The sequence below is a fragment of the Microcaecilia unicolor genome, chromosome 5 (assembly GCF_901765095.1).
Source record: "Microcaecilia unicolor chromosome 5, aMicUni1.1, whole genome shotgun sequence".
Classification (NCBI taxonomy): Eukaryota; Metazoa; Chordata; class Amphibia; order Gymnophiona; family Siphonopidae; genus Microcaecilia; species Microcaecilia unicolor.
In genome coordinates, this window is record NC_044035.1 from 354,731,395 (window position 1) to 354,758,571 (window position 27,177).

At 46.8% G+C, this 27,177-nt stretch overlaps 1 protein-coding gene across 1 annotated transcript; it reads right to left on the bottom strand.

Annotated features, from left to right (window-relative positions):
- Positions 1-341: 341 nt before the first annotated feature.
- LOC115470943 (cytochrome b-245 light chain) lies at positions 342-27,177 on the bottom strand. The gene is made up of 6 exons (XM_030204584.1): positions 26,953-27,177; positions 24,408-24,477; positions 11,065-11,139; positions 4,682-4,765; positions 1,674-1,755; positions 342-1,580 (listed from the first exon to the last, which is right to left on the bottom strand). Exons 1-6 carry the CDS (start codon positions 27,008-27,010, stop codon positions 1,392-1,394), a joined length of 558 nt encoding a protein of 185 aa, XP_030060444.1. The 5' UTR covers positions 27,011-27,177; the 3' UTR covers positions 342-1,391.

Here is a 27,177-nt window from a genome sequence, read left to right on the forward strand (position 1 = left end):
GTGTACAGCGCTGCGTACGTCTAGTAGCGCTTTAGAAATGTTAAGTAGTAGTAGTGGTGTTTGGGATTCCGGAATCTTGCTACTCTTTGGGATTCCGGAATCTTGCTACTCTTTGGAATTCTGCATGGAATCTTGCTACTCTTTGGGATTCCGGAATCTTGTTACTCTTTGTCCTTATCCCTTATGTGTGCTGTTTGTCTGTCCTGATTAGATTGTAAGCTCTGTTGAGCAGGGACTGTCTCTTCATGTTCAAGTGTACAGCGCTGCGTATGTCTATTAGCGATATAGAAATGATGAGTAGTAGTAGTAATATAAAAAGGCCAAATAGGAGCAGATAAAAACACAGCTAAATCCTTCATCTTTTTACTTCAGAGCACTCATACAAAACAAGTGGCTTGTGAGAAGCTGCAGCTGAGAGTTACATTAATTCCTTACAGCTTTACAGTCACTCACTGTAACACTTAAAACAATTACACTGGACCCTGAGGCTTTCCTTTTGGCAGCAGTTATGTAGATCAGGAGAAGATTTCTGCCTCAGCAGAACAGGTACAGGACAGAGAGGCAGAGAAGCCCCAAGGTCTGTGCTTTTTGTACAGAGAGGTTTGGTACTGGCACAAGGTAGGTCCTGCAGACTAAATATGACCAAGATGTCAGCATGTGTCTTCCACAGTCTGGTAGCAGTTCTTGAGGAGTTGCACAGGGGTTGTTTGCTGGCTGCTTGGCTAGTCATGGGGAGATAAAGGATGGGGTAAAGCTGCTTCTTCACATTTGTTTCCTGAGGCACAGGGCTTCAGAGCGGCTTAAGACACAGTGAGGGGACAAGAGCAGTACAGCCTGTAACAATCCGACCCAGACAGAGGGTCGCAGGGACAATAACATATGAGGATCATGGATTTGTTATACTGCCTTTCTGTGGTACAATCAAAGTGGTTTATATATTTATACATAATATATATAATACTATAATGGAGAGACTTTTGCTGCCCCTAGTGGGTTCACAATCTGAGTTTTGTCCCTGGGGCATGGGAAGATTAAGTGACTTGCTCACAAGGAGCTAGAGTGAGAATCAAACCCAGTTCCTCAGGTTCTCCACCCACCACGCTGACCATTAGTCTAATCCTTTACAGACCTTTAAATACTTAAAAGAACTTACTGAATGATACTGAACAACTTTTCCAAATGAGCAGAAGCTCTAGAACTAAGGGACATGATATAAACCTACAGTGAGATATATAAAGAGAGAGAGAGATTCTGTCCATGGAAGGAAATCTTATGGCTTCACCCTGTACCCCAAGAAAGGCAGTCACTAAAACCTAGGAACATACTGCACATTACACACACACGTGCGGACACAGTGGGCACAGGCAGTAGAATCTTGCTTTTTCTTAAGATCACTCTACAACTGGGAAGGGATTGTCGTATGCTCCGCTCACGGCGCCCTCATCTGCTGCCTTCTTCCGAACTTCGGGGGGTGGCCGAGGTGGGGGATTCTCGGGGGGCCGTTTTATCGTCTCTGCAATGCGTGGCTTCTCCTGGGGTTTAGCCTCGATTGGTTGCCACTCCTCTCCGCAGATAGCAGCCTGGGGGGGGGGGGGGGGAGGAAACAGAGTTAGTCAAGATACCGAGGCTGAGGGCAGGCAAGAGCTTGCGGTCAAATTTAGGAAAGCACTTACTACTAAATAGATGAGACTGGCAATCCCAAGGCAAACGGTGCCAAGCACAGTGGAGAGGAGCCAACCTCCAGGTACTGCAAGACTGAAGAGGAAAGCGAGACAATGAGACACACAAAGGGCATAAGACTTTACAAAAACATCAAAGATGGTGGTGATGTGGGTACTGCAAACTGCTAGATTGCTTTTGGATAATGAAAAGGGATTTAATGTATCAAGGATACACCCTGGGGTCTGCTACAAGTAGGGTTACCATATTTGGTCCCCCCAAAAAGAGGACACATGCCCCGCCCACCACCACACCCCCACCCCCTGTCACATATCGCCCACCTCTTCCCGTCACACCCCCCTAAGGGTGTCCTCCCCTCACCTGACTCTACTGCCCTGGTGGTCTAGTGGCCTGTTCGGGGCTGAGTGCTGACGGTCCCGGCGCAGATTCAAAATGGCCACCGAGAGTTGAAGTGGCCTCGCGAGACTTCAACTCTCGGCAGCCATTTTGAATCGGAACCAGGACTGTCAGCACTCAGCATTGCAAGGGGAACAGGATGCTGGGCAGCGCTCCGGGCAGGAAGGAAGAGGGGGCTCTTTCCTGCCCCGAAGAGGTCACCAGACCACCAAGCAGTAGAGTAAGCTAAGGGAAGGGGAATAGGATAAGATACCATTAGGGCCGCCCGCCAGCCAGCCAGAAATCCGGACACACAGGCAGGCTGGCAAAACCCGCCCATTTGCCCAGCCATGTCCTCAAAAAGAGGACATGTCCAGGTAAAACCGGACATATGGTAACCCTAGCTACAAGGGATGGTTTGTGAGTGACAGAAGAAGCTCCCTGCCTCTGAGATAGATCTACAGACACACTGCGCTGGGCTCCGATACCAGGAATGGAGTGTGTGAGTGAAAGAGAAACTCCTTGCCTCTGAGGTGTAAAGTCACACTGCCAGGAGCTCCGATACTGGGACTGGACTGTGTCCAAGGGAAAGAAGCTCCCTCCCTACCTCTGAGGTTTACAGATACACTGCACCAGGCTCTGATACTGGGAATGGTGTGCAAGTGAGAGAAACTCCCTCCCTCTGAGGTGTTACTGGGCTCTGATACAGGGAATGAAGTGTGTGAGTGAGACAGAAACTCCTTGCCTCTAAAGCCTACATACACACAGCATCGGGCTCTGATACTAGGAATGATGTACGAGTGCAGGATACACTGTATCAGGCTCCGATACTGGCAATGGTGTGTGAGTGAGAGAGAAGCTCCCAGACTCCCAGGTATAAAGTCACACTTTCAGGAGCTCTGATACTGGGAATGGGGTGTGTCCAAGAGACAGAAGCTCCCTCCATGCCTCTGAGGTTTACAGATACACTGCACTGGGATTATGTGTCAGTGAGAGAGAAGAGAGAAGCGCCCTGCCTACTACTACTACTACTTAGCATTTCTATAGCGCTGCCAGGGTTACGCAGCGCTGTACAAGTTTCACATGGGGAAGGACAGTCCCTGCTCAGGAGAGCTTACAATTGTTTCTGTGGCTGCACTAAAGAGAGAGAGAGAGAGGGCACCCTGACATAATAACCCCCTAGAAAAAAATACCACAAAAAAGATGATAAATTACAAGTGAAATCCTCACTGATAAAGGCTCCTACCAGCATTGCATTACATAAGTACATAAGTATTGCCATACTGGGAAAGACCAAAGGTCCATCGAGCCCAGCATCCTGTTTCCAACAGTGGCCAATCCAGGTCACAAATACCTGGCAAGATCCCAAAAATGTACAAACCATTTTATACTTATCACAGAAATAGTAGATTTTCCCAAGTCCATTTAATAACGGTCTATGGATTTTCCTTTAGGAAGCCGTCCAAACCTTTTTTTTAAACTCCGCTAAGCTAACCGCCTTTACCACATTCTCTGGCAACGAATTCCAGAGTTTAATTACACGTTGACTGAAGAAACATTTTCTCCGACTCGTTTTAAATTTACTACATTGTAGCTTCATCGCATGCCAGGGGCGTATCTGCGTGGGGCCACAGGGGCCTGGGCCCCCACAGATTTCGCCCTGGACCCCCCTACCACCGACCCTCTCCACCTCCCCCTCCCTTCCTCCCGCCCGCCACCAACCCGTTGCCGATTTTTGCTGGCGGGGGGCCGAGGTCCTCTCTTCCGTGCAGGATGCAAGTTGCAACGCTTCCTGTTCTTCTGAGTCTGACGTCCTGCACGTACAACGTCCCCCGCCAGCAAAGGTAAGTGACAGCAGCGGGGGAGGGTTGGCGGCGGCGGGAGGGGGTGGAGAGTGTCATTGGTGGCGGGGGGGGGGGGGGGGTCTGGCAGTGGCGGAGGGGTCCGGAAATGGCGGGTGGGGGGGGATCGGTGGCGCCGGGGGGGGGGGGGGGGGCTAAAATGTGCCCCCTCCCTCTGGCTGTGGCCCCCCCCTACCGCCAGAGTCCAGATACGCCCCTGTCGCATGCCCCCTAGTCCTAGTATTTTTGGAAAGCGTGAACAGACGCTTCACATCTACCCATTCAACTCCACTAATTATTTTATAGACCTCTATCATATCTCCCCTCAGCCGTCTTTTCTCCAAGCGGAAGAGCCCCAGCCTCTTCAGCCTTTCCTCATATGTAAAAAAACAAAATTCTACAGCTACGAACTAGTATTCCATGATCTGTTCTGCTGTATAAGGAAACTATTCTTCTATCAACATTCTAATGAAAAAAAAAAACAATATTGTCATCATTTTCATAGTCTTACCAACCTTATCCTGTCTGGCAAGGTAAGATTATTAGGAAAAAAAATGCAGTCCCATATTCTGGGCAGCGTGATCGGGCCCTTTTGTCGTGGGGGCTAATTTGTCAAGGGCTATATTGTGGGCAGGCTATTTTGGCAGTGGCCGTTATGTCAGGAGCTTTTTTGTCGGGGCTATTTTGACCGGGTACCAGGAGAGAGTTATGCATGAATCTATGAACATGTGTTTAGGATTCCCCAGACCCCTTTACTCCCGAGTTTTACAAAGGGTCTGACTTACGCAGCGTGCAAGACGGCACGGACATAGTAATTCCTTGTCAGGGGACCAAACAACTTCACGACAGGTGTCATAAATCGCTGACCACTGCGGGAGGAAGAACAGAAAGAAGTCATTATTCCTGACAGCCCAAGGTCCTGCTCTAGGGAGGTTTCCCCAGCTCAAGACTCAGCATGAAGGCCTAGAGCAAAGCAAACAGAGTGTTTCCCATCTTAACCTCTGCCCGATCCATTAAGGCTCAGCACACTTGTTCTCCCAAACCTGCAGAACTCACATTCTCTCCCCGAGGAGCCCAACGCTCACCCCAGAACATGGATAAAAGGGGTGTCACCCCACTTTTGTTTCAAGCAAAGTTCTACAGTTAAGAGTGTTTAAGGTCCAAGATGTTACATTTTCTAATCTCTGCTTCTCTTTCTGACAAAGTTCCCTGAGAGCAGAGCCTGAGAGATTTCTCTCAGAGCATTCAGCAAAGCTAATTAAAAAGGTGGTCTCGAGCTTTCTCTGTGGCACTTTCAGATCAGTGAAACACTTGGCTGCAAGACTTGTTTGTTTTCACAAAATTGTTAAAAATGTGGGGCTTTTGAAACAGAGGCGTAGCCAGACTCGCTATTTGGGATGGGCCCAGAGGTAAATTGGATGGGCCCTTCCATGCACACGTGCCCCCTCCCCCCATACACACCTACCCAACATCTTCTCCCTCTCCTCTGCGGCGCCCCAGCATCTGCGCTCCAGTCTCTGAACTCCGTCCCTCCCTGATGTCGGTACAGGCATCTCACTGCTTGCGCCAACCCCGCAGGCTTCCTTCTGAATGTCCCACCCTCACTGATGTTATTGCCTGGCGGAACGCAGCAGATGGAAGCAGCAAGAACGAATCACTGCAGGCGCCAAGGGCACCTGTGCCAACACCGGGGCGGGAAGGGGTTCAGAGACCGGAGTGCAGATGCTGGGACACCGTGGAAGACAGGTGGGAAGAGAGCAGTGTGGCGCTGCAGCTAGGTGGGCCTGTGCCCACCCAGGCCCACCCGTAGCTACGCCACTGTTTTGAAAACCTCTTTATCCCAGCAGGTCTGTGTGGAGTGTTTGGTGTATGATGAACTTGAGTTATGATACGAGAGCAGATTATTTACTTGATACACATGAAGGTCCATTTTATAGAGTGTTGAGATGGGAATTCCAGCATCCAGGTTGGGATTTCTGGCTCTGTTTTACAAAAGGTTTTGCTGAACATGGATTATTTCATTTTGCCCTCTTCTCAATTTGAATTTCGCTCTTTTGCACAGCCCTGACGCACTATTCATTTCCTGAAAAAAAAAATGCCTTGAGCCAGGGCAATCAGGTAGTTTGACACAACTGATCGCTCCTTATCACTTTATACGTTAAGGACCCTTTTACTAAGGCGCGATACGCCTAACACGGGCCTGCCAATGGTAAAAGGGCACTATTGCGGGATGCGCCGAGGCCTCCTGCTTGGCCATCAGCGCATGCTATTCCCGCTGTAAAATATATTTTTTAATTTTTTTGCCATGGGAGGTGTGTCTGAGGGGCGGAGAGTGCTCGTACCCGTGCTAATTGGGTCACACAGGCACATTATCACGTATTCTCATCCCCCGTAATTTTATCACATTTATACCTTTACTCACAGAAAAATGTTATACCGAATGTTCTCTTGCTAATCTTCTATTACCCTATCAGTTTCCCATTGTCTCTTTCCACTGTTCCATTGTTCTCTTCCTCTGTCCTATTCCCTAACGATACTTTGACTCTGTCTTCACATAACTCTCACAATGTAATCCATAACTGAGTTGTAACAAATTGTACTTCCATCATTTACAATGTATTGTAAGCCACATTGAGCCCGCAAATAGGTGGGAAAATGTGGGATACAAATGCAACAAAATAAATAAATAAAATACTATATGGGAGCCCTTACCACCTCTTCGATAGGGGGCAGTAATGAGGAAATTACTGCACGGCCATTTTACTGCTGTGTGGAAACCCATGCGCTGACAGCAGCGATGGCCAATTTTTAGCGTGGCTTAGTAAAAGGAGCCCTACGTGAGATAGGCGTTACCGGCGCTGTACTTAGCTGGTTCAGTCCACGTACTGTGTCACGAGGAATGGTATCCGCTCATCTCACTGGCAACTATTAAGCGGGGGGTCCCTTAAGGTTCTCCTCTGGCACCAGATGTGTTTAAGCATCTTTATAAATTCTTTAGATCAAAACGAACGCCTGTACTCATATGCTGAGAGGTATTTTTGTGGAGGCTCTTGTCCTTAAAGACCAATGTATAGATTGTCAACTGTATAAAAGAGAGCAGGAATTGGGCTACCTCTCATTTACTGGAGTGAAACACAAACAAAATTCCCTGGTTTAGTAACCGTCTCATTTACCAACCAGAATTCCCCTGCGTGATGGTCAAACTTCGCTCTCCTCAGCGCCGACATAGAGGGGTGTAAAGCGGCGTCCCGACCGTATTATCGAAACAAGATGGCCGGCCACCTTTCGTTTTGATAATACGGTCAGAGTCGGCCAAATATCAACATTTGGGCCGGCTTTAGAGATGGCCGCCATTGGTTTTCAGCAATAATGGAAACTAATGGCGGCCATTTCAAACCCGGCCAAATCCAAGGCATTTGGTTGTGGGAGGAGCCAGCATTTGTAGTGCACTGGTCCCCCTGACATGCCAGGACACCAACCGGGCACCCTAGGGGGCACTGCAGTGGACTTCAAAAATTGCTCCCAGGTGCATAGCTCCCTTAACTTTTTTTTTTTTTGTTACATTTGTACCCCGCGCTTTCCCACTCATAGCAGGTTCAATGCGGCTTACATATTATATACAGGTACTTATTTGTACCTTATGTGCTGAGCCCCCCAAATCCCCCCAAAACTGTACACCACTACCATAGCCCTTAGGGATGAAGGGGGGCACCTACATGTGGGTACAGTGGGTTTTGGTGGGGGGGGGGGGGTTGGAGGGCTCCCATTCAGCACCACGTGTAACAGGTAGGGGGGATGGGCCTGGGTTCACCTGCCTGAAGTGCACTGCACCCACTAAAAACTGCTCCAGGGACCTACATACTGCTGTCACGGAGCTGGGTATGACATTTGAGGCTGGCATAGACACTGGCACAAAAATGTTTTTTAATTTTTTATTTTGGGTGGGAGGGGGTTGGTGACCACTGGGGGAGTAAGGGGAGGTGATCCCCGATTCCCTCCCGTGGTCATCTGGTCAGTTGGGGCACTTTTTGGAGGCTTGGTCCTAAAAATAAATGGACCAAGTGAAGCCGGCCAAGTGCTTCTCAGAGCCGGCCTTCTTTTTTTCCATTATCGGCTGAAGCCTGCCATCTCGTAACCACGCCCCCATCCCGCCTTCCGTACCCTGCCGAAATGCCTCCTTTAACTTTGGCCGGCCCTGTGACAGAAAGCAGTTGGAGCCGGCCAAAATCGGCTTTTGATTATACCGATTTGGCCGGGTTTAGGAGATGGCCGGCCATCTCCCGATTTGTGTCAAAAGATGGCCGGCCATCTCCTTCGAAAATAAGCAGGATAGTTACTCAGGCAATTAAAAAATACTCCAAAAGCCACTGTCAATTGGACACCTGCCCGAGCTACCTAATACAATCTGCCCCCCACCGCTTCATAACAGATCTTACATCCCACCTAAATTTCATGCTTCAGCGGGGTATTTTCCCTAAAGAAAAAGGCAACATGCTGCTCACCCCAATACCAAGAGACACCAAGAAAAAAACAAATGACATCACCAACTACCGCCCAGTAGCATCTATCCGTTTAGTAGTCAAACTTATGGAAGGACTGGTGACCAAACAACTCAACGACAATTTCACTATACTACATGGGTCACAATCAAGATTCTGACCCCAACATAGCACCGAAACAGAATACTACTCACTCTCCCATCCAAATTCAAGCAGGAGATAGCAATAGGCAAAAGCATTCTCCTCCTTCAATTTGACATGTCCAGTGCGTTCGACGTGGCTAACCATAACATCTTGCTAAGACTCCTAGATTATTTCAGAACTGGTGGCAACACTCTCAACTGGATTAAGGGCTTTCTAACCACCAGAACATACCAAGTGAAATCAAGCACCAACATATCGTCACCCAGACTGCGGAGTACCACAAGGATCCCCACTATCACCGATCCTTTTCAACCTCATGATGGTCCCACTAGCCAAAGCCTTATCCACACAAGACCTTAATCCATTCATTTACGCTGATGACGTCACACTATACATCCCCTACAAACATGATTTAGCAGAAATCACCAATAAAATCAAGCTCCGTTTAAACATCATGAACTCATGGGCAAACGCATTCCAACTAAAACTCAATACAGAAAAAACACACTGTCTCATCATCTCATCCCAATACAACGCATACAAACCCACAAACATTAACACCCCAGGATACACCCTCCCTATTTCTGACAGCCTGAAAATTCTCGGAGTAACAATCGACCATAACCTCCAACTAGAGACCCAAGCTAAAGTCACCATAAAGAAAATGTTTCTCTCAATGTGGAAACAAAAACGTGTGAAAACAGTCTTCCCGAGGGAAATATTTCGCAACCTTGTACAATCAATGGTGCTAAGTCACGCAGACTACTGTAACGGAATCTATGTGGGATGCAAAGAACAAATCATAAAGAAACTTCAAACCACAGCAGCAAGGCTTATATACGGAAAAACGGGTTTTGACAGTGCCAAACCACTCCGAGAAAAAATGCACTGGCTTCCAATTAAGGAACGTATCGCATTCAAAATCTGCACGACAGTTCACAAAATCATCTACAGCGAGGCACCGGGATACATGACAGACCTCATCGACCTACCACCCAGAAACATCATAAAATCAGCACGATCGTACCTAAACCTCCATTACCCCAAGCAGCAAAGGACTCAAATACAAATCCACCTATGCATCCAGCTTTTCCTACCTGAGCGCACAACTGTGGAACGCCCTACCAAAAGCAGTAAAAACCACACTCGACCACTTGAATTTCCGGAAAGCACTAAAAACAGAACTGTTCAGAAGGGCATACCCCACCGACCCAACATAAAAAACCTGGACATCTGCGACACAACTTAAACAAAGATTGTAACGGACATATCCTTACTCTTCCTGTCCCTCACTAAGTTCTCCCCAATTGTCTTTACCATACATGTATCTCACTCTACCATAATATCACCTTGATATTACTCGCAACTTGTATTTGTTACACCGAAATCGGTTAACGCCGATTACGATACCATGTAAGCCACATTGAGCCTGCAAAGAGGTGGAAACTGTGGGATACAAATGCAACAAATAATAATATTTATTACCTATTGAGAAAACTGCCACAATTTTGGATACTTCACTAACCTTAGAAGCTCAGATTAATAATCTGTTTAAAAAAATTCAACTCAATCAGCTTAGGTCTTATTTCTGTTAAGGGTCGTTTTGCTGTACTGGTTCAATTGGTGTTTCTTCCCTGGTTATAATTCATTAGACTATGTGGAATTTCAATCAAATTGCAAATGATATTTGGGATGAAAAAGCACAATTGAAAGACGCCTCCACTGGCTTCTCTTCCAAGCATGCTTAAAAGTTCAAATATTTTTTAGCTGATTTTAATTGGGTCTTCACAATCCAATGGAACATTTCAGTCGTGTGACTGTACGTTATCAATCTTTCCTTCTTCTAAGGGTCTTTAAAAGAGTCTGGGACAGCTCTTTCTTTTATCAGCACTAAAATAGTCCTTTTAATGTGTTTTTCACTTACTATGTTTTCATGGTTACTTTTTTGTGTTCTTAGGGGTCCTTTTACAAAGCGCACTGAAAAATGGTTTGCGATAGTGTAGGCACGGGTTTTGGGTGCACGCCGATCCATTTTTTAAGCACGCCTGTAAAAAAAAGGCCTTTTTTTTGCCGAAAACAGACGTGCGGAAAAATGAAAATCACCACGCGTCCATTTTGGGTCTGAGACCTTACCGCCAGCCATTGATGTAACGGTAAAGACTCACATGGTAACCGGGCGGTAATGACCTAAGCGCTTCAAATGCCACTTGGCACGCATCCATTACGCACGCCCGAAAATAAAAAATATTTTTCAGACGCGCATATCAGATGTGCGCCAAAACTGAAATAACCGCAAGGGCCATGTGGTAACCAGGCGGCAACTCCATTTTGGCACGCGTTGGGCGCGATTAGGCGCCTATGCGGCATGGTAAAAGGGCCCCTTAATTTCTGTTACCTGGATTTTCTGATCTTTTTGTGAGATATTATTACTTCATGATTGCAGTTTATTTACTCTGCTCCTTGATCGATTGCTCATCAGTAAAGCGAGCAATTCATAAATTCAGTGAATGAAATTAACTCCTTACCATCTCTCTAAGGTTGAGCCCTTTTTCCGTCTCCCTCTGGGGTATTCCAGCAGACAGATAAAGACTCCAGCCGCTCTGCGGGGGTTTACATTAAGGAACATGTCTCCGTAACATTAAACTCCTCAGCTGCTCCCCTCCACCTCCCCCCATCCTTGCTACGAGTAGATGGTGCATCAGGCTGGGGCAGGGAGTCTCAACCCAGTCCTTGGGACACAGCCAGCCAGTCAAGTTTTCAGATATCCCAGTTTTTAATCCACAATAGAACACTACCTCCTATCCCATGACTTTCCAGTTTCCTCTGGACTCTTCCAAGAGGTGCTTTTCAAATGCTTTCTGAAAATTCAGATATACAATATCGAATGGTTGCCCTTTATTAACGTTTGTTCACCCCTTCAAAAAAATGTAGTAGATTCGTGAAGCAAGATTTCTCTTGACTAAATCCATGTTGTCTATGTCTCATTAATCCATGCTTATGTATATGCTCTGTAATTTTGTTCTTTATAATAGTCTCCACCATTTTGGCTGGCACAGATGCCAGGCTCACCGGTCTATAATTTCCCGGATCACCTCTGGAACCCTTTTTAAAAATTGGCGCTACATTGATCACCTTTCAATCTTCCGGTACCACGCTTGATTTTAAAGATAAAATTACATATTACTAACAATAGTTCTGCAAGTTCATTTTTCAATTCTATCAATACTCTGGAATGTATACCATCCGGTCCTGGCGATTTACTACTCTTCAATTTGTCAAATTGCCCCATTACATCTTCCAGGTTTAAAGAGACTGGAATCAGTTTCCCCGACTTGTCAACATTGAATACCATTTCTGGCAACTGGCAGTGGCGTACCAAGGGGGGGGGCGGTGGGGGCAGTCCGCCCCGGGTGCACGCCGCTGGGGGGTTTCTTTCGCGGGGGGGGGGGGGTTCCTTTTGCCGGGGGGGGGGATCGCGCTGCATCTGGGGGGGGGGCGCTGCACATCGGCGATCCGCCCCGGGTGTCAGCCCCCCTAGGAACGCCACTGGCAACTGGCATTTCTCCCACATCTTCCTCAGCGAAGACAGAATTCATTTAATCTCTCTGCTATGGCCTTGTCTTCCCTGAGTGCCCCTTTTACCCTTCGGTCATCTAGCGGTCCAACTGATTCTTTTGCCAGCTTCTTGCTTTTAATATACCTGAGAAAGTTTTTACTATGTGTTTTTGCAATCTTCTTTTCAAAGTCTCTCTTTGCCTTCCTTATCAGCGCTTTGCATTTGACTTGCCATTCCTTACGCAAAGAACAGACTATCAAAAAAACTCCAAACAGCCCAGAATACCGCAGCCAGACTCATATTTGGAAAAACCCAAATATGAAAGTGCAAAACCCTTAAGAGAGAAACTCCACTGGCTCCCTCTCAAGGAACGCATTGCGTTCAAGATCTGCACGACTGTACACAAAATCATTCACGCAGACGCCCCAATCTACATGCGAAACCTCGTGGACCTGCCTCCCAGAAACGCCATAAGATCAGCCCGCAAATTTCTCAATCTGCACTTCCCCAGCTGTAAAGGACTAAAATACAAGCTGATGCACGCCACCACCTTCTCTTACATGAGCACGCAGTTGTGGAATGCATTACCCACATCCCTGAAAGCTATTGACGAAACAACTAACTTTCGCAAATCTCTGAAGACACATCTCTTCAACAAGGCCTACAAAGATAACCCATAGCCCTACAAACTACCTCACCAACCCATTCAACTATTAAAGTCCACCTTCTATATTATCCTGCCTAATACCTTCCTTCTCTCTACATTACCAATTGTATCTGATTTCCTGGAACGATAATGTCATAACAAAACTCTGTAAGCCACATTGAGCCTGCAAATAGGTGGGAAAATGTGGGATACAAATGCAATAAATAAATAAATACGCTGTTTCTTATTATTTATTTTTACTGTCCTTGGAAACCCTGACAGCAAAAATTCAATCTGACGCAACCATACAGGGACTCATGGTGGGATCATAGGAATACAGAATTGTCATGTTTGCAGATGATATGCTTCTTTATATCAAGCATGCAGGTCGCAATATACCTTGCATTTTATTTTTATTTATTTTTGTTACATTTGTACCCCGTGCGTTCCCACTCATGGCAGGCTCAATGCGGCAGGCAATGGAGGGTTAAGTGACTTGCCCAGAGTCAGAAGGAGTTGCCTGTGCCGGGAATCGAACTCAGTTCCTCAGGACCAAAGTCCACCACCCTAACCACTAGGCCACTCCTCCACTCATCATAACGCCGATTGATAGCTTTGGGAGTTTTACAGGGCTTAAGATTAACCAACGTCTATTCAAACAGGCTTGAAGGTGGTGGATGGCTCTGGAAATTTTTTTTTTTTTTTTTTTTTAGAGTGTCACCATTTTAATGTGAAAACTTCATTGACAACAAATACATCACACAGAATATTCAGCCAAGTATGCGGAGCAAAATACATAAGACACCAGGCAAGAATAAAATCGATCATCTTAAGTTTCTGGATTTTCTCCCCTTCCCACCATACTCACCCAGTTCCCAAACCCAAAACCTAAGCTACCGTCCCACCCTCTGTGGGCTTTAGCATGTGAACTCCCCCACCCCAACCCAACCAGATATTTCTTCTAAAACAGTATACAAAGCCACATATCCCCTCCATACTAGTATACAAGAAACCAGGGTCCAGATAATATTATAGCCTCCTGTTGTCCCCAAATTCAATGTGCTGAATGGAGAGAAGATAAAATCAAATAAAAAAATCAATACTAAACGTAAGCGTTCACATGGCGAGAGCTTCAAAGTAACTGATGTTGCTGCCTGAGTTCCCACTGGCTGGGAGAGTTTGAATAAAGGTTTTCACTGCCTCTACAGAGGTTTAAAAAAATGACCTTGACCTTCAAAGGTGACCTGAAGTTGTGCCAGATAAAGTAAATCACTGGGAATCATCCGAACACAGAGCTCAGTGCATAAGGGAGAAAAAGCTTTACGTTGAGCGAGCGCTTTAACAGTAAAGTCCTGAAAACATAGTACTTTCTGAGTATCATATTCCAGAAACTTCTCACAACATAAAGCCTGCAAGATAGCTTGCTCATGCCCAAAATGGAAGACGCGAAATAAAACCACATAAGGACGTGTGGGATCACCACCGCTGAAACCCAAAGATTCCAAGCTCAGAGATTAAGTGAGCCAATTCTCCAGGCTGCTCACAAGCTCTGCGACCTTCAAAGATTCAGACAGCCAACACCCGTCGCAGATTTTTACACCTAGATCTGCCCTCCGCAGCATCTAATTTGCGTTTCCATCTGTTGTACACGGAGCTGAAGCTGGTCCGAGTCAGGCGCTGGCTGAATGCTGAGCCTTTCCCTTCGATGCTCCTACGCGATGTCGCCGCTCACCCATCTCCAGATCGATGCTGTCCAAACGCTCCTGAGCAGAAAATTGCTGCAATTTTGCATCCAGCGCAGCCTCCACAGCAGCCCGTACTTCTGTCACGATCTCTAGAGTCCAAGCAGAGCTAACTGAAGGGTTCGGCAGGGCCGACAGAGCCGCCATCGGATCGATCTTGATGCCATTTCAAAGCGGAGACCCTCGGAATTCTCACACTACCATCACACCAGGAACAACTTAAAACAGGTAAAAATTCGACTTGTTTCTTGCTCAAATATTTCAGACTAACCGTTAAGCCCGTAAAAACGGGCGAGTATTGCAGCCCTCCTCTCTCCCTTGGCCTCACCCTGTCCACCGATCCTCCCCCCCATATACAGCAACCCTCCTCTTTCCCTTGGCCTCCCCCCCTCCCCCCATGTCCATCAACCCTCCTCTCTGCCCTGCTCTCACCCCATGTCCAGCAACCATGCCCTCTCCCCCCTGCCCTCCCCCCATGTCTAGCTACCCTCCCCCCTCCGTGCCGGGCCCCCTGCACTGACCTGACAGCGCCTCTCACCTCTGTGTGAAAGTGCTACAGGCAGCAGCAGATCGGTGTGCGGGAGCGGCGGCGGGGATGGGGGGGGGAGGGTGGAGGTTGGTTCACGCGATGTTCATTTCCAAGCGGCAGCGGCAGACAGTCCAACTCCGTTTCCCTCTCTGTTCCGCCCTCTGACGTCATGATGTCTTGACGCGAGGGCGGGACAGAGAGGGAAGTCAGTACTGCACATTTGCAGGTGAGTCGGTCACTTGCCGTTTATATGTTTGATATATAGCCTTTCGCGGTGGACAGACAAAGGAGACAAGCAGGCAGCCTCCGTTCCTTGCTCTAGGCAGCTCCCGAGTCGACACCCTTTTTAACCTTGGTCCACAATCCAGATTTTTTTACCAGCTGTTTGTGTGTGGGGGGAGGGGGGATTCGGCTTCAAAGGTGGGTGGAAAGAAGGGCTTTTACCATTGGAGACATGCTAAAACATCTTGACACCATACCAACCGAGTTGAAAAGGCTCTCTTTTGGTACAAATTAGGCAGAGATATACATGGAGATAAAGCTTTCCAGGTACTGGCCTCTGCATGCTCCAAAAACCTTAAAGTGTGTTTCAACAACCTTGAACAGTTTTGTCTCATCTGCAAATTTAATCACCTCACTCATCATTCTGTTTACCAGATCATGTCAGACCTGATAGACTTACCACCCAGGTAAGTGCTGATGACTCCCAAATCTACCTTTCTACCCCTGATATCTCACCTTGCATCCAAACCAAAGTTTCAGCGTGCTTGTCTGACATTGCTGTCTGGATATCTCAACGCCACCTGAAATTAAACATGACCAAAACCGAGCTTCTCATTTTCCCCCCCCAAACCCACCTCCCCACTCCCCCCCGTTTTCTATTTCTGTTGATGGCTCTCTCATTCTCCCTGTCTCCTCAGCTCGAAACCTTGGGGTCATCTTTGACTCTTCTCTCTCCTTCTCTGCTCATATCCAGCAGATCACCAAGACCTGTCGTTTCTTTCTTTACAACATCCGTAAAATCCGCCCCTTTCTTTCCGAGCACTCTACCAAAACCCTCATCCACACCCTTGTCACCTCTCGTTTAGACTACTGCAAACTGCTTCTTGCTGGCCTCCCAATTAGTCACCTCTCCCCTCTCCAGTCGGTTCAAAACTCTGCTGCCCGTCTCATCTTCCGCCAGGGTCGCTTTACTCATACTACCCCTCTCCTCAAGACCCTTCACTGGCTCCCTATCCGTTTTCGCATCCTGTTCAAACTTCTTCTACTAACCTATAAATGTACTCACTCTGCTGCTCCCCAGTATCTCTCCACACTCATCCTTCCCTACACCCCTTCCCGTGCACTCCGCTCCATGGATAAATCCTTCTTATCTGTTCCCTTCTCCACTACTGCCAACTCCAGACTTCGCGCCTTCTGTCTCGCTGCACCCTACGCCTGGAATAAACTTCCTGAGCCCCTACGTCTTGCCCCATCCTTGGCCACCTTTAAATCTAGACTGAAAGCCCACCTCTTTAACATTGCTTTTGACTCGTAACCACTCGCCTCCACCTACCCTCCTCTCCTCCTTCCTGTACACATTAATTGATTTGATTACTTTATTTTTTGTCTATTAGATTGTAAGCTCTTTGAGCAGGGACTGTTTTTCTTCTATGTTTGTGCAGCGCTGTGTACGCCTTGTAGCGCTATAGAAATGCTAAATAGTAGTAGTAGAACGCTAAAAAAACATCCCACACATTCCTTAATCTTCACGTCCCCAACTGCAAAAGTCTAAAATACAAACTAACGCATGCGTCAACCTTTTCCTACTTGAGCACACAATTCTGGAACGCGCTGCCGCACAACTTAACAATGATCTATGAACTAACTTCCGCAAGCTACTGAAGACCCATCTCTTCAACAAGGCATACCACAAAGATCAACAAATGTGAACTCCTACACATATATCCAGAATTGCCTTACGATATTTGCTTGTTAAACCACTTTCATGCTTTATCATTATCATGTCACCCAAGATCCTTCTGTAACACTAAATGTCTATTTTCTTATATATTTCCACTACTCATGATGTATTGTAAGCCACATTGAGCCTGCAAAGAGGTGGGAAAATGTGGGATACAAATGCAATAAATAAATAAAATAAATTTATAAATATGCTAACGGATCCCTGTGGCACTCCATTATTCACCCTCCTCCATTGAGAGAAATGACCATTTAAACCTACCCTCTTTTCTCTGTCCAATAACCAATTCCTAATCCATAGAAGGACATTGCCTTCTATCTCATGACTCTAATTTTCTCAGGAGTCTCTCATGAGGAACTTTGTCAAAAGCTTTCTGAAAATCTACATCAACTGGCTCACCTCTATCCACGTCTTCAAAGAAATTAAGCAAATTGGTGAACTCATACTCACTGTCCCATTAAACCATGTTTATCTATGTGTTCTGTAATTTTATTCTTTAAAATAATTTCCACTAAATGAGGATGTATATTTCACCCCATAGAGCTCATAAGGCAGCAATGGGGACGGAGGACAGATGCAAGAAATGCGCTCAGTCCCCAGCTGACTTAGGACATATGTTTTGGAGGTGCCCGAAGATCCTGGGGTTTTGGCGCCAAGTTAGTCAGCATGTGTCTGGGCTATGGGGGGTAGTTTGGAGACCAGCTCCAGCACAGCTGTTTGAGAAGTTCAGAGTGTCACCATCCGCTCCGCGGGGCCTTAAATGCTTCTTGAAAAAAACAGTCTTGGTTGGGAAGAAGTCGATTCTTCAACAGTGTATAACTGGGGATCCGCCTACACTGCAACAGTGGAGATCTAACATGATACACCTCTGCGCATTGGAGCGTAAGGGAATAGAAGATCTAGCCTCGACATCAGGAGATAGACTTTGCCAAGTTTGGTCCCCTTTTTGGGACTCATTGACTGCAGTAGCGCGTAGTAGAATTTTGAATTCCTAAGTGCGCTATGTGAGAAGTCTGGGGGGGGGAGGGGAGGGTGGGGGGAGTTGGGATATTCAAGGGAAGGGGAAAGGGGGGGTGGAGGGGGGGGGGGGGGAAAAAGAAAATGTATCTGTACTGTTTTGTATTTGACCTGGCTGAGAAGATTTTAGTGATGTATGGAGTATTCCTCCAAGGGCAGTATTGTGTTTTGTTTCTCTTTGCAACAATAAACATATTTAAACATAAAAATAATTTCCACTATTTTATTTTAGAATGACCAAGCTCTTCTTTTGGGCGATGAACAGATTTTTGTTGATCAAAATTTCCCCACAGAAGCGAGGAAAGTCCTATATATTCTCATCCTTCCTACTTGTTAAGAAATCTATGGGTTTCCCAGACACCTCCTGCTTTCCAGAGCTGGGTCTCCAGATTAACTGATGTTACAGCTTTTGAATTGCACACGTACCATTCTAAATCACATTCAGAATGGGTGAATTCTAAGTTGCTGTGGAACCATAAGTCCATATAAGTATTGCCATACTGGGAAAGACCAAAGGTCCATCGAGCCCAGCATCCTGTTTCCAACAGTGGCCAATCCATGTCACAAATACCTGGCAGAAACCCAAAGAGTAGCAACATTCCATGTAGAACCCCAAAGAGTAGCAAGATTCTAGAATTCTAAAGAATAACAAGATTCCATGCAGAATTTCAAAGTGTAGCAACATTCCACGTAGAATCCCAAAGAGTAGCAAGATTCCATTCAGAATCCCAAGTACATAAGTACTGCCATACTGGGACAGACCAAAGGTCCATCAAGCCCAGCATCCTGTTTCCAACAGTGGCCAATCCATGTCACAAATACCTGGCAGAAACCCAAAGAGTAGCAACATTCCATGTAGAACCCCAAAGAGTAGCAAGATTCTAGAATTCTAAAGAATAACAAGATTCCATGCAGAATTTCAAAGTGTAGCAACATTCCACGTAGAATCCCAAAGAGTAGCAAGATTCCATTCAGAATCCCAAGTACATAAGTACTGCCATACTGGGACAGACCAAAGGTCCATCAAGCCCAGCATCCTGTTTCCAACAGTGGCCAATCCATGTCACAAATACCTGGCAGAAACCCAAAGAGTAGCAACATTCCATGTAGAACCCCAAAGAGTAGCAAGATTCTAGAATTCTAAAGAATAACAAGATTCCATGCAGAATTTCAAAGTGTAGCAACATTCCACGTAGAATCCCAAAGAGTAGCAAGATTCCATTCAGAATCCCAAGTACATAAGTACTGCCATACTGGGACAGACCAAAGGTCCATCAAGCCCAGCATCCTGTTTCCAACAGTGGCCAATCCATGTCACAAATACCTGGCAGAAACCCAAAGAGTAGCAACATTCCATGTAGAACCCCAAAGAGTAGCAAGATTCTAGAATTCTAAAGAATAACAAGATTCCATGCAGAATTTCAAAGTGTAGCAACATTCCACGTAGAATCCCAAAGAGTAGCAAGATTCCATTCAGAATCCCAAGTACATAAGTACTGCCATACTGGGACAGACCAAAGGTCCATCAAGCCCAGCATCCTGTTTCCAACAGTGGCCAATCCATGTCACAAATACCTGGCAGAAACCCAAAGAGTAGCAACATTCCATGTAGAACCCCAAAGAGTAGCAAGATTCTAGAATTCTAAAGAATAACAAGATTCCATGCAGAATTTCAAAGTGTAGCAACATTCCACGTAGAATCCCAAAGAGTAGCAAGATTCCATTCAGAATCCCAAGTACATAAGTACTGCCATACTGGGACAGACCAAAGGTCCATCAAGCCCAGCATCCTGTTTCCAACAGTGGCCAATCCATGTCACAAATACCTGGCAGAAACCCAAAGAGTAGCAACATTCCATGTAGAACCCCAAAGAGTAGCAAGATTCTAGAATTCTAAAGAATAACAAGATTCCATGCAGAATTTCAAAGTGTAGCAACATTCCACGTAGAATCCCAAAGAGTAGCAAGATTCCATTCAGAATCCCAAGTACATAAGTACTGCCATACTGGGACAGACCAAAGGTCCATCAAGCCCAGCATCCTGTTTCCAACAGTGGCCAATCCATGTCACAAATACCTGGCAGAAACCCAAAGAGTAGCAACATTCCATGTAGAACCCCAAAGAGTAGCAAGATTCTAGAATTCTAAAGAATAACAAGATTCCATGCAGAATTTCAAAGTGTAGCAACATTCCACGTAGAATCCCAAAGAGTAGCAAGATTCCATTCAGAATCCCAAGTACATAAGTACTGCCATACTGGGACAGACCAAAGGTCCATCAAGCCCAGCATCCTGTTTCCAACAGTGGCCAATCCATGTCACAAATACCTGGCAGAAACCCAAAGAGTAGCAACATTCCATGTAGAACCCCAAAGAGTAGCAAGATTCTAGAATTCTAAAGAATAACAAGATTCCATGCAGAATTTCAAAGTGTAGCAACATTCCACGTAGAATCCCAAAGAGTAGCAAGATTCCATTCAGAATCCCAAGTACATAAGTACTGCCATACTGGGACAGACCAAAGGTCCATCAAGCCCAGCATCCTGTTTCCAACAGTGGCCAATCCATGTCACAAATACCAGGCAGAAACCCAAAGAGTAGCAACATTCCATGTAGAACCCCAAAGAGTAGCAAGATTCTAGAATTCTAAAGAATAACAAGATTCCATGCAGAATTTCAAAGTGTAGCAACATTCCACGTAGAATCCCAAAGAGTAGCAAGATTCCATTCAGAATCCCAAGTACATAAGTACTGCCATACTGGGACAGACCAAAGGTCCATCAAGCCCAGCATCCTGTTTCCAACAGTGGCCAATCCAGATCACAAATACCCAGCGAGATCCCAAAAAGTACAAAACATTTTATACTGCTTATCCCAGAAATAGTGGATTTTCCCCAAGTCCATTTAATAATGGTCTATGGACTTTTCCTTTAGGAAACTGTCCAAACCTTTTTTTTTAAATTTATTTATTGATTGATTTTAAATTACAAGTACATCAACTTGCACAGGAAAAACAGAAAACAACAATCTCATGTAACATTATAATGCATATATCTATCTAAAATGATAGAAATACATTCTTCCTTAGACCTCTATTACTGAGAGACGTTAAGAAACATGAGGAGACATTTAAATCAAAAAGAAAATTCTTGTATAATTCGGCTTGCCTTTAAACCCACTTATACTATTAGTTGATAATTGATGTTATTACAAAACGGGTGCCTGGATTTTTTTCATTTCTAGGAAAGATCGTAGCTGTAAAGGATCGGAGAAAACATATTTATTCCCCTGAAAGTTAATCCTACACTTACAGGGGTAAGCTAGCAAAAACGATGCGCCCAAAGCTCTAACATCATTTCTTAAGTCCAAAAATTGTTTCCTTCTATCCTGAGTTGCCTTCGCAACATCTGGGTAGATCCATATTTTCTGTCCATAAAACATTTTAGTGGAATTTTTGAAGTATAGTTTAAAGACATGGTTTAAGTCTTGTTCAAACACAAATTGAACCAACAATGTTCCTCTATCAGTTATATCCATAGTAGAATCTTCCAGGAATGCAGTCAGATCATGGGATTCCTGGGGTTCTCCTTGTAAGTTTCTTGCAGGACCTGTATTCAAACCTTTTTTCAGAGGTAAATAATAAATCTTATTGTATGGGGGTAAATTTGAAGCTGGTATCTGCAGAATTTTCTTCAAATACATTTTAAAAAACTCATCTGCTTTTATCAATGAAGAAATAGGAAAGTTCAAAAGTCTCAAGTTCAAACGTCTATTATTATTCTCCATTAATTCAATTTTCCGGTGAATTATTTGTTTATCCTTAATTAGAGCTTCTACTGAAGACTTTAAACCATTAATTTCAATTTGTGTCTGTTGAGTTTGGGTGTTAGTATCGTTTTTTATTTTTTCCAATGAGGCATCAAATTTTTCTAGTTTACTCACGATTGTGGCAAATTCATTAGTGGATTTAGTCACTGCTACCGTCAATGCTTGAACCGCTTTCCAGACTTCCGTTAAAGTAACCTCTCCTGGATTTTCCTGTGACTTTGAATCCTCCCCGTCAGAACTCCGAGGTAGTTTGCCGAACGAAATCCCCCTAGCAGCGCCTTCCGCATCCAGCGGGGTTTCCCCATATCGGGTTAAAGCAGGGCAGGGAGGCGGGATCAACTCCGGCGGCGTGAGAGAAACCTCATAGCCCAGAAGCGCCGACGCTCCTCCGTCGGGGCTTAACATCGGGCTCGCCGAACCGGTCCCTGGTGGGATATTCTGCAAGAAGTGATCGAGAGTTTGCTGAATTGGGGTCGAAGTTATTGCCTTCGGCAATAGGCTTTTCGTCGCTCCCTTCCTTTTGGTATGTGGCATATTTCAAAGAGGAAAAGTTTTCAGCGTTCTCAGTCAACCTCGCGCAGCATTCAGGCAGCCATCTTGTAACGCCCCAAACCTTTTTTAAAACCCTGCTAAGCTAACCGCCTTTACCACATTCTCTGGCAACGAATTCCAGAGTTTAATTACACGTTGAGTGAAGAAACATTTTCTCTGATTCGTTTTAAATTTACTACATTGTAGCTTCATCGCATGCCCCCTAGTCCTAGTATTTTTGGAAAGCGTGAACAGACGCTTCACATCTACCCGTTCAACTCCACTCATTATTTTATAGACCTCTATCATATCTCCCCTCAGCTGCCTTTTCTCCAAGCTGAAGAGCCCTATCCGCTTTAGCCTTTCCTCATAGGGAAGTTGTCCCATCCCCTTTATCGATTACTCCATCACATTTCTTTACTACCTAGATTACTTTAACGACTTTTATCCCTTACCCTGTTTCTACTTTTCTTGCTGTCCCTCATAGGATTTACAAAGCGGAGTACCAATCTCTTGCATGGATGTTTTGCATAAACGTCTGTGTTTGTTCCTAGTTTGGCTGAGCATTTTATAAGGCTTGTGAAAAGTACCATGTTGTGCAAAATGGGTAAATGGTTGCCTAACACTGCATCAGCATTAGTAATTTGTATGTGCTGTAGTTTTTTTTCCCCCATATACTGGTGATCATTGTGTGTTCTGCTATACCTTTGTGTATACGTCACACCTTAATAAACAGTGTTTAAAAAAATGACCGTCCTAACCCTTTCCTCCTGAGCACATGCCTTGGGAAACTCATGACTGGTGAGGGAAGATATTACATCACTCAGAGGGCAGGGTTCCGATTACAAGATCACATCCTAACCTTAAGCTATTACCTCTGGGAGGGGGAGCAAGGCTTAAGCGAGAGGAGGAAAGCGAGGTAGAAGGCACATGGAAACCTGGACGAGATCTGTCCATTCCGTACACAACCTGAGGAGCTGAAGGGCCAGAGACAGTACCAGGGCTTGGTGGGAAAGAAGGAATGGGTATGGAAACAAGAGTCATTCAGGATGAGAAGTGATGGGAGCAGGGGTGTAGCTAGGTGGGGAGGCGGGGGCATGGGCCCCCACAGATTTAGCCCTGGCCCCCTCTACTTTCGACCCCCCTCCCGCCACTTTCTACCCCCTCCCTCCGCCGACCCTCCCCTGCCACTTTCGATCCCCCCCCCCCTTCTGCCGCCGACACCACCAGGTACCTTTGCTGGCGGGGGTCCCCAACCCCCCGCCAGCCAAAGTCTTCTTCAGTGTCGGTCTCTGGCGTGTTCGCTGATCTGTTTCTGTGAGTCCTCCTGTGACTCACAGAACCGGAGACCAGCTCTGAAGAAGACTTTGGCTGGCGGAGGTTGGAGACCCCTGCCAGCAAAGGTACCTGGCAGCTGTGGCAGTGATGGGGGAGGGTCAGCAGCGGCAGGAAGGGGGGGGGGTCGAAAGTGGCAGGGGAGGGTCGGCGGTAGGAAGGGGGTCGAAAGTGGCGGGGGAGGGTCGGCGGCAGTGGGGGGGGGGGGGGTGGGGGTCAAAAGTGGTGGCAGGCTAAAATGTGCCTCCACCTACATCGGGCTCTGGACCCCCCTTCCGCCGAGGTCTGGCTACGCCCCTGGATGGGAGAGTTCTGCAAGGCAGCAGGGGAAACGGAACCCGGACAGGCTCTTCAATCGGAACAGCGCTACCCACCCATGGGCTGGAGGGAATGGAGGTTTCACCATTCAGCACCAGTGTGAGGGAAGCACTTGGAATTAGGGATGTGGCTGGCACAGTATAGGTAAATCAGAACTGGAAGAGGAAGAGATGGCCAGAGAAAGGAAATGCATGCAACGGGGGGGGGGGGGGGGGGGGGGGGGAGAGGCCACAGGGCCCTATCAGCAGAGTGTAACAGTACATCACAAGGAATGAGGGGAGAGGGTCACAGAGCACCCATAGACAGGGGAACCTATTTTTAAAGGAAAGCATTTGTCCAACACCAATTTCTTCCCCCAGATCACATTTCTCAGAGGTGCTGCAATTACTGTGGAAAAGGATACACTGCATAGGCGGCAAACTCCCACTTTTTGAACTGGCCAGCGACGGCCACGATCCCACCAGCTAGCAGAACTGAAAGAGATGGAGAAAAAACAAAAGAACATTAGCCAATGAAATCTCACCTGAAAAAACCTAAGGGCTATGCAAGTGGGCAACCTGCCCCAACTCCATATCTGTGTACTGGGGTGGGGGGGGGGCCATGAATAACACATCCCCATTCCACCAGCAGAGACCAAGCATATCTCCAGTGTGTGTAAGCTCTTGGAAGGAGGGACAGCTACTCTCCCATCATTTGGCTTGGTGCTGTGTGCTCGAATGGCTCTATAAATAAAGCTACACTAAGGTCCCTGTTAAAGCAGGAACTCCCTTAGCTCTTATGGAGAAAGAGTTTAAACGTGCACTCTACGCAGTCTGACGCTCAGCCTCCCTCCACGCTGCAGGACGGGCATAAAATGGAGGAGTCTGTTGGGAGGTTGCTTGCCCAGACCACAAAATTGCTCCAGACAGATCTTGTGACAAGACATTTGCAACTTCCAGCTGGTGGCAGGCAGAAAGCAGAAGTTTTCCAGAGTTCACAGAGGTACTCAGTTATTCAAGTCCAGGAGGGAGATTCTGGGCTAGTCTTGCTTTTCTGACACCCCTTCCTAATGCATTTTGGTCCCTATACAGCAGATTTTTGATTTGAAATGAAAAAAGTCAATAGAGATGGTATTTGGGGGGGGGGGGGGGGGAGGGATTTACAGGACCCAGAGTCACCTAAAAATAAGCCCTTTGTAGCTCCTCCTCCTCCCAGAAAAGGGGCCAGTGGCCATCTTCTCCACATCTTCCAGTCAAAGGAAACTGGTGCTTTATGCCAGCCCTCGGCCATCCGGCACCTCCTGATTTTGTGGTTTGAGCTGTACAGAACCCCAAAAGCCCAGCATGGCGGCAATGCCCAGTTATGGACAGAGCTAAGACAGCAGCAAGTGGATACAAAGCTTTGCTAGCAATGGTGGTAAGGATGGGAGGGCAGAATTGGGGATTTGTCCCCCACTTATTGGCGCCCTGCTCCTCTCCCCCTCCCAGAATAGTCTGTACTACAAATCCCATGGTGCACTAGAATGACAGTTCCATAACCAGGGCAGGAACTCTCTCCTGACAGAACCCAGGACAAACTGCAGCTTTGCACTCACCTTCCGGTTAAAATTACCACAAGTCACCTGATCATCATTCTGTCCTCATGATTAGACTTTCCCAATGTAAGGAGCATCTTAGCTGGACCAGGAAACCACAGAGACAAAAATCTTTTCCCCAAATGTCCCGAGTTTTCCCCAAGGCTAACAATCAGCTCCAGCAAGGGACCTGGTCTGAATCTTCCCTGCAGACCCTCCAGAAACTGAGCAGTACAAAAATGAAGGGGGGTGTGGGGGGGGGGATGGATAGTGTCAGCACAGCTGTAGGGGGCACGGAAACAGCAGCAACACCCTTCCCAAACACTGAATCCAACTCCTCTCCCCCCCCCCCCCAGGCCAGCTCACATCCCACTTTCACCAGGGTTCTGCCCAAACCCCAACACCCCACACCACAATCACTGAACCCAGCTGATATCCCCCCCCCCCCCTCTCCACATACTGGGCCCTGTTTACACCCAATTTCACATTCCTCCTGGGTTCACCTCTCTGACATGTCCGGTTCCATCCCACCCCAAGGCCAACTCTCCCTCCCCAGGGCCAGTTCATCCCACTCATTTCCCCCCCCTCCCTCCCACCCACCCACCCAAAACAAGCTTACACTCCACTCCTCCCTCAAATCCAGATTATGCACACCCCTCAAGAACACAACTGGCACCCCATTCCTCTCCGATTCCTGTTCACAATACCAGTAAGCACCATAAAGACCTCCAGATCCCCCAACCCATACTGGAGCAAGTCTGTCTTGACGTGATGGAGGGTCTGGGAAAAGCCACTACCCTGCAGTAGAGGGAGCAGGTGAGTGAGGGGCAGCATAGTACAGTGTATTAGTAAAAGCATGAAATAAAAACGTACAACCTGTTAGAACCACATTTACCAGAAGATCCCAAAAACAATTGGGGGGGGGGGGGGCGGGAAACACATATCCATTCAAAGCAGCACTGGGGGAGTTTTATCCTGAGAATCTCAGGGCACAAACCCTAGGCATCAAAAGTCCCACCACAACTTTGCCAGCAGAGACTGGGCATCAAATACCCCCACCCCAAGGGCAGCCCTGGGGATTCCTGTCTGTCTTTGTGCCAAACGTTTTTAAAGTCCCCGGGATCTAAGGTGCGGGATGGGTGCTGGAGGTGTCAGAAAGACTCAGGTCTTGCCCGATTGCCAAGAGAAAGAGAGCCGAGTTACCGGCCCATATTAGTTCCCCTTTTCACTTCCCTGTTCAAGTCAAGTCACAGGAAAGTAAACCGAGTTACCGAGAGAAAGGAACGCGTAGACGCATATTTCTCTGGACGTGTAAGAACTAGCGAAAGCCGGATAAGTCGGGGTCCATTGCCTAACAGCAGAGGGTTAGAACCCGGTCCGATCCAATGGTACTCACTCAGTCCCGACGCTAGAGCCTGCTCGTTGGCCCACATCGCCCACTCGATGCGCCCCATGCTGCCCCGCTGCCTGCTCCCCGGTAAATGCGGCAGCTCAGCACCGGGCACGGGAGAAAGATCCCGGGACTCGGGCTGGGCTCAGCCCCTCGGCGGCGTCACGTCCTGCCCCGGCCCTCTCTCCTCCCCCGGTCTTTTCCTTCCTGCTTTCAGTATCGTCACGGCAG

What these genes read in the sequence shown, in the direction of transcription:
- LOC115470943 (XM_030204584.1), bottom strand. Translation starts at nt 27,010, where the DNA reads ATGGGGCGCATCGAGTGGGCGATGTGGGCCAACGAGCAGGCTCTAGCG. An exon ending in GGCTCTAGCGTCGGGACTGA is followed by an intron (nt 24,478 to 26,952) that starts GTGAGTACCATT and finishes CATCTCTTTCAG; the next exon opens with TTCTGCTAGCTGGTGGGATC. An exon ending in GGCTCAACCTTAGAGAGATG is followed by an intron (nt 4,766 to 11,064) that starts GTAAGGAGTTAA and finishes TTCCTCCCGCAG; the next exon opens with TGGTCAGCGATTTATGACAC.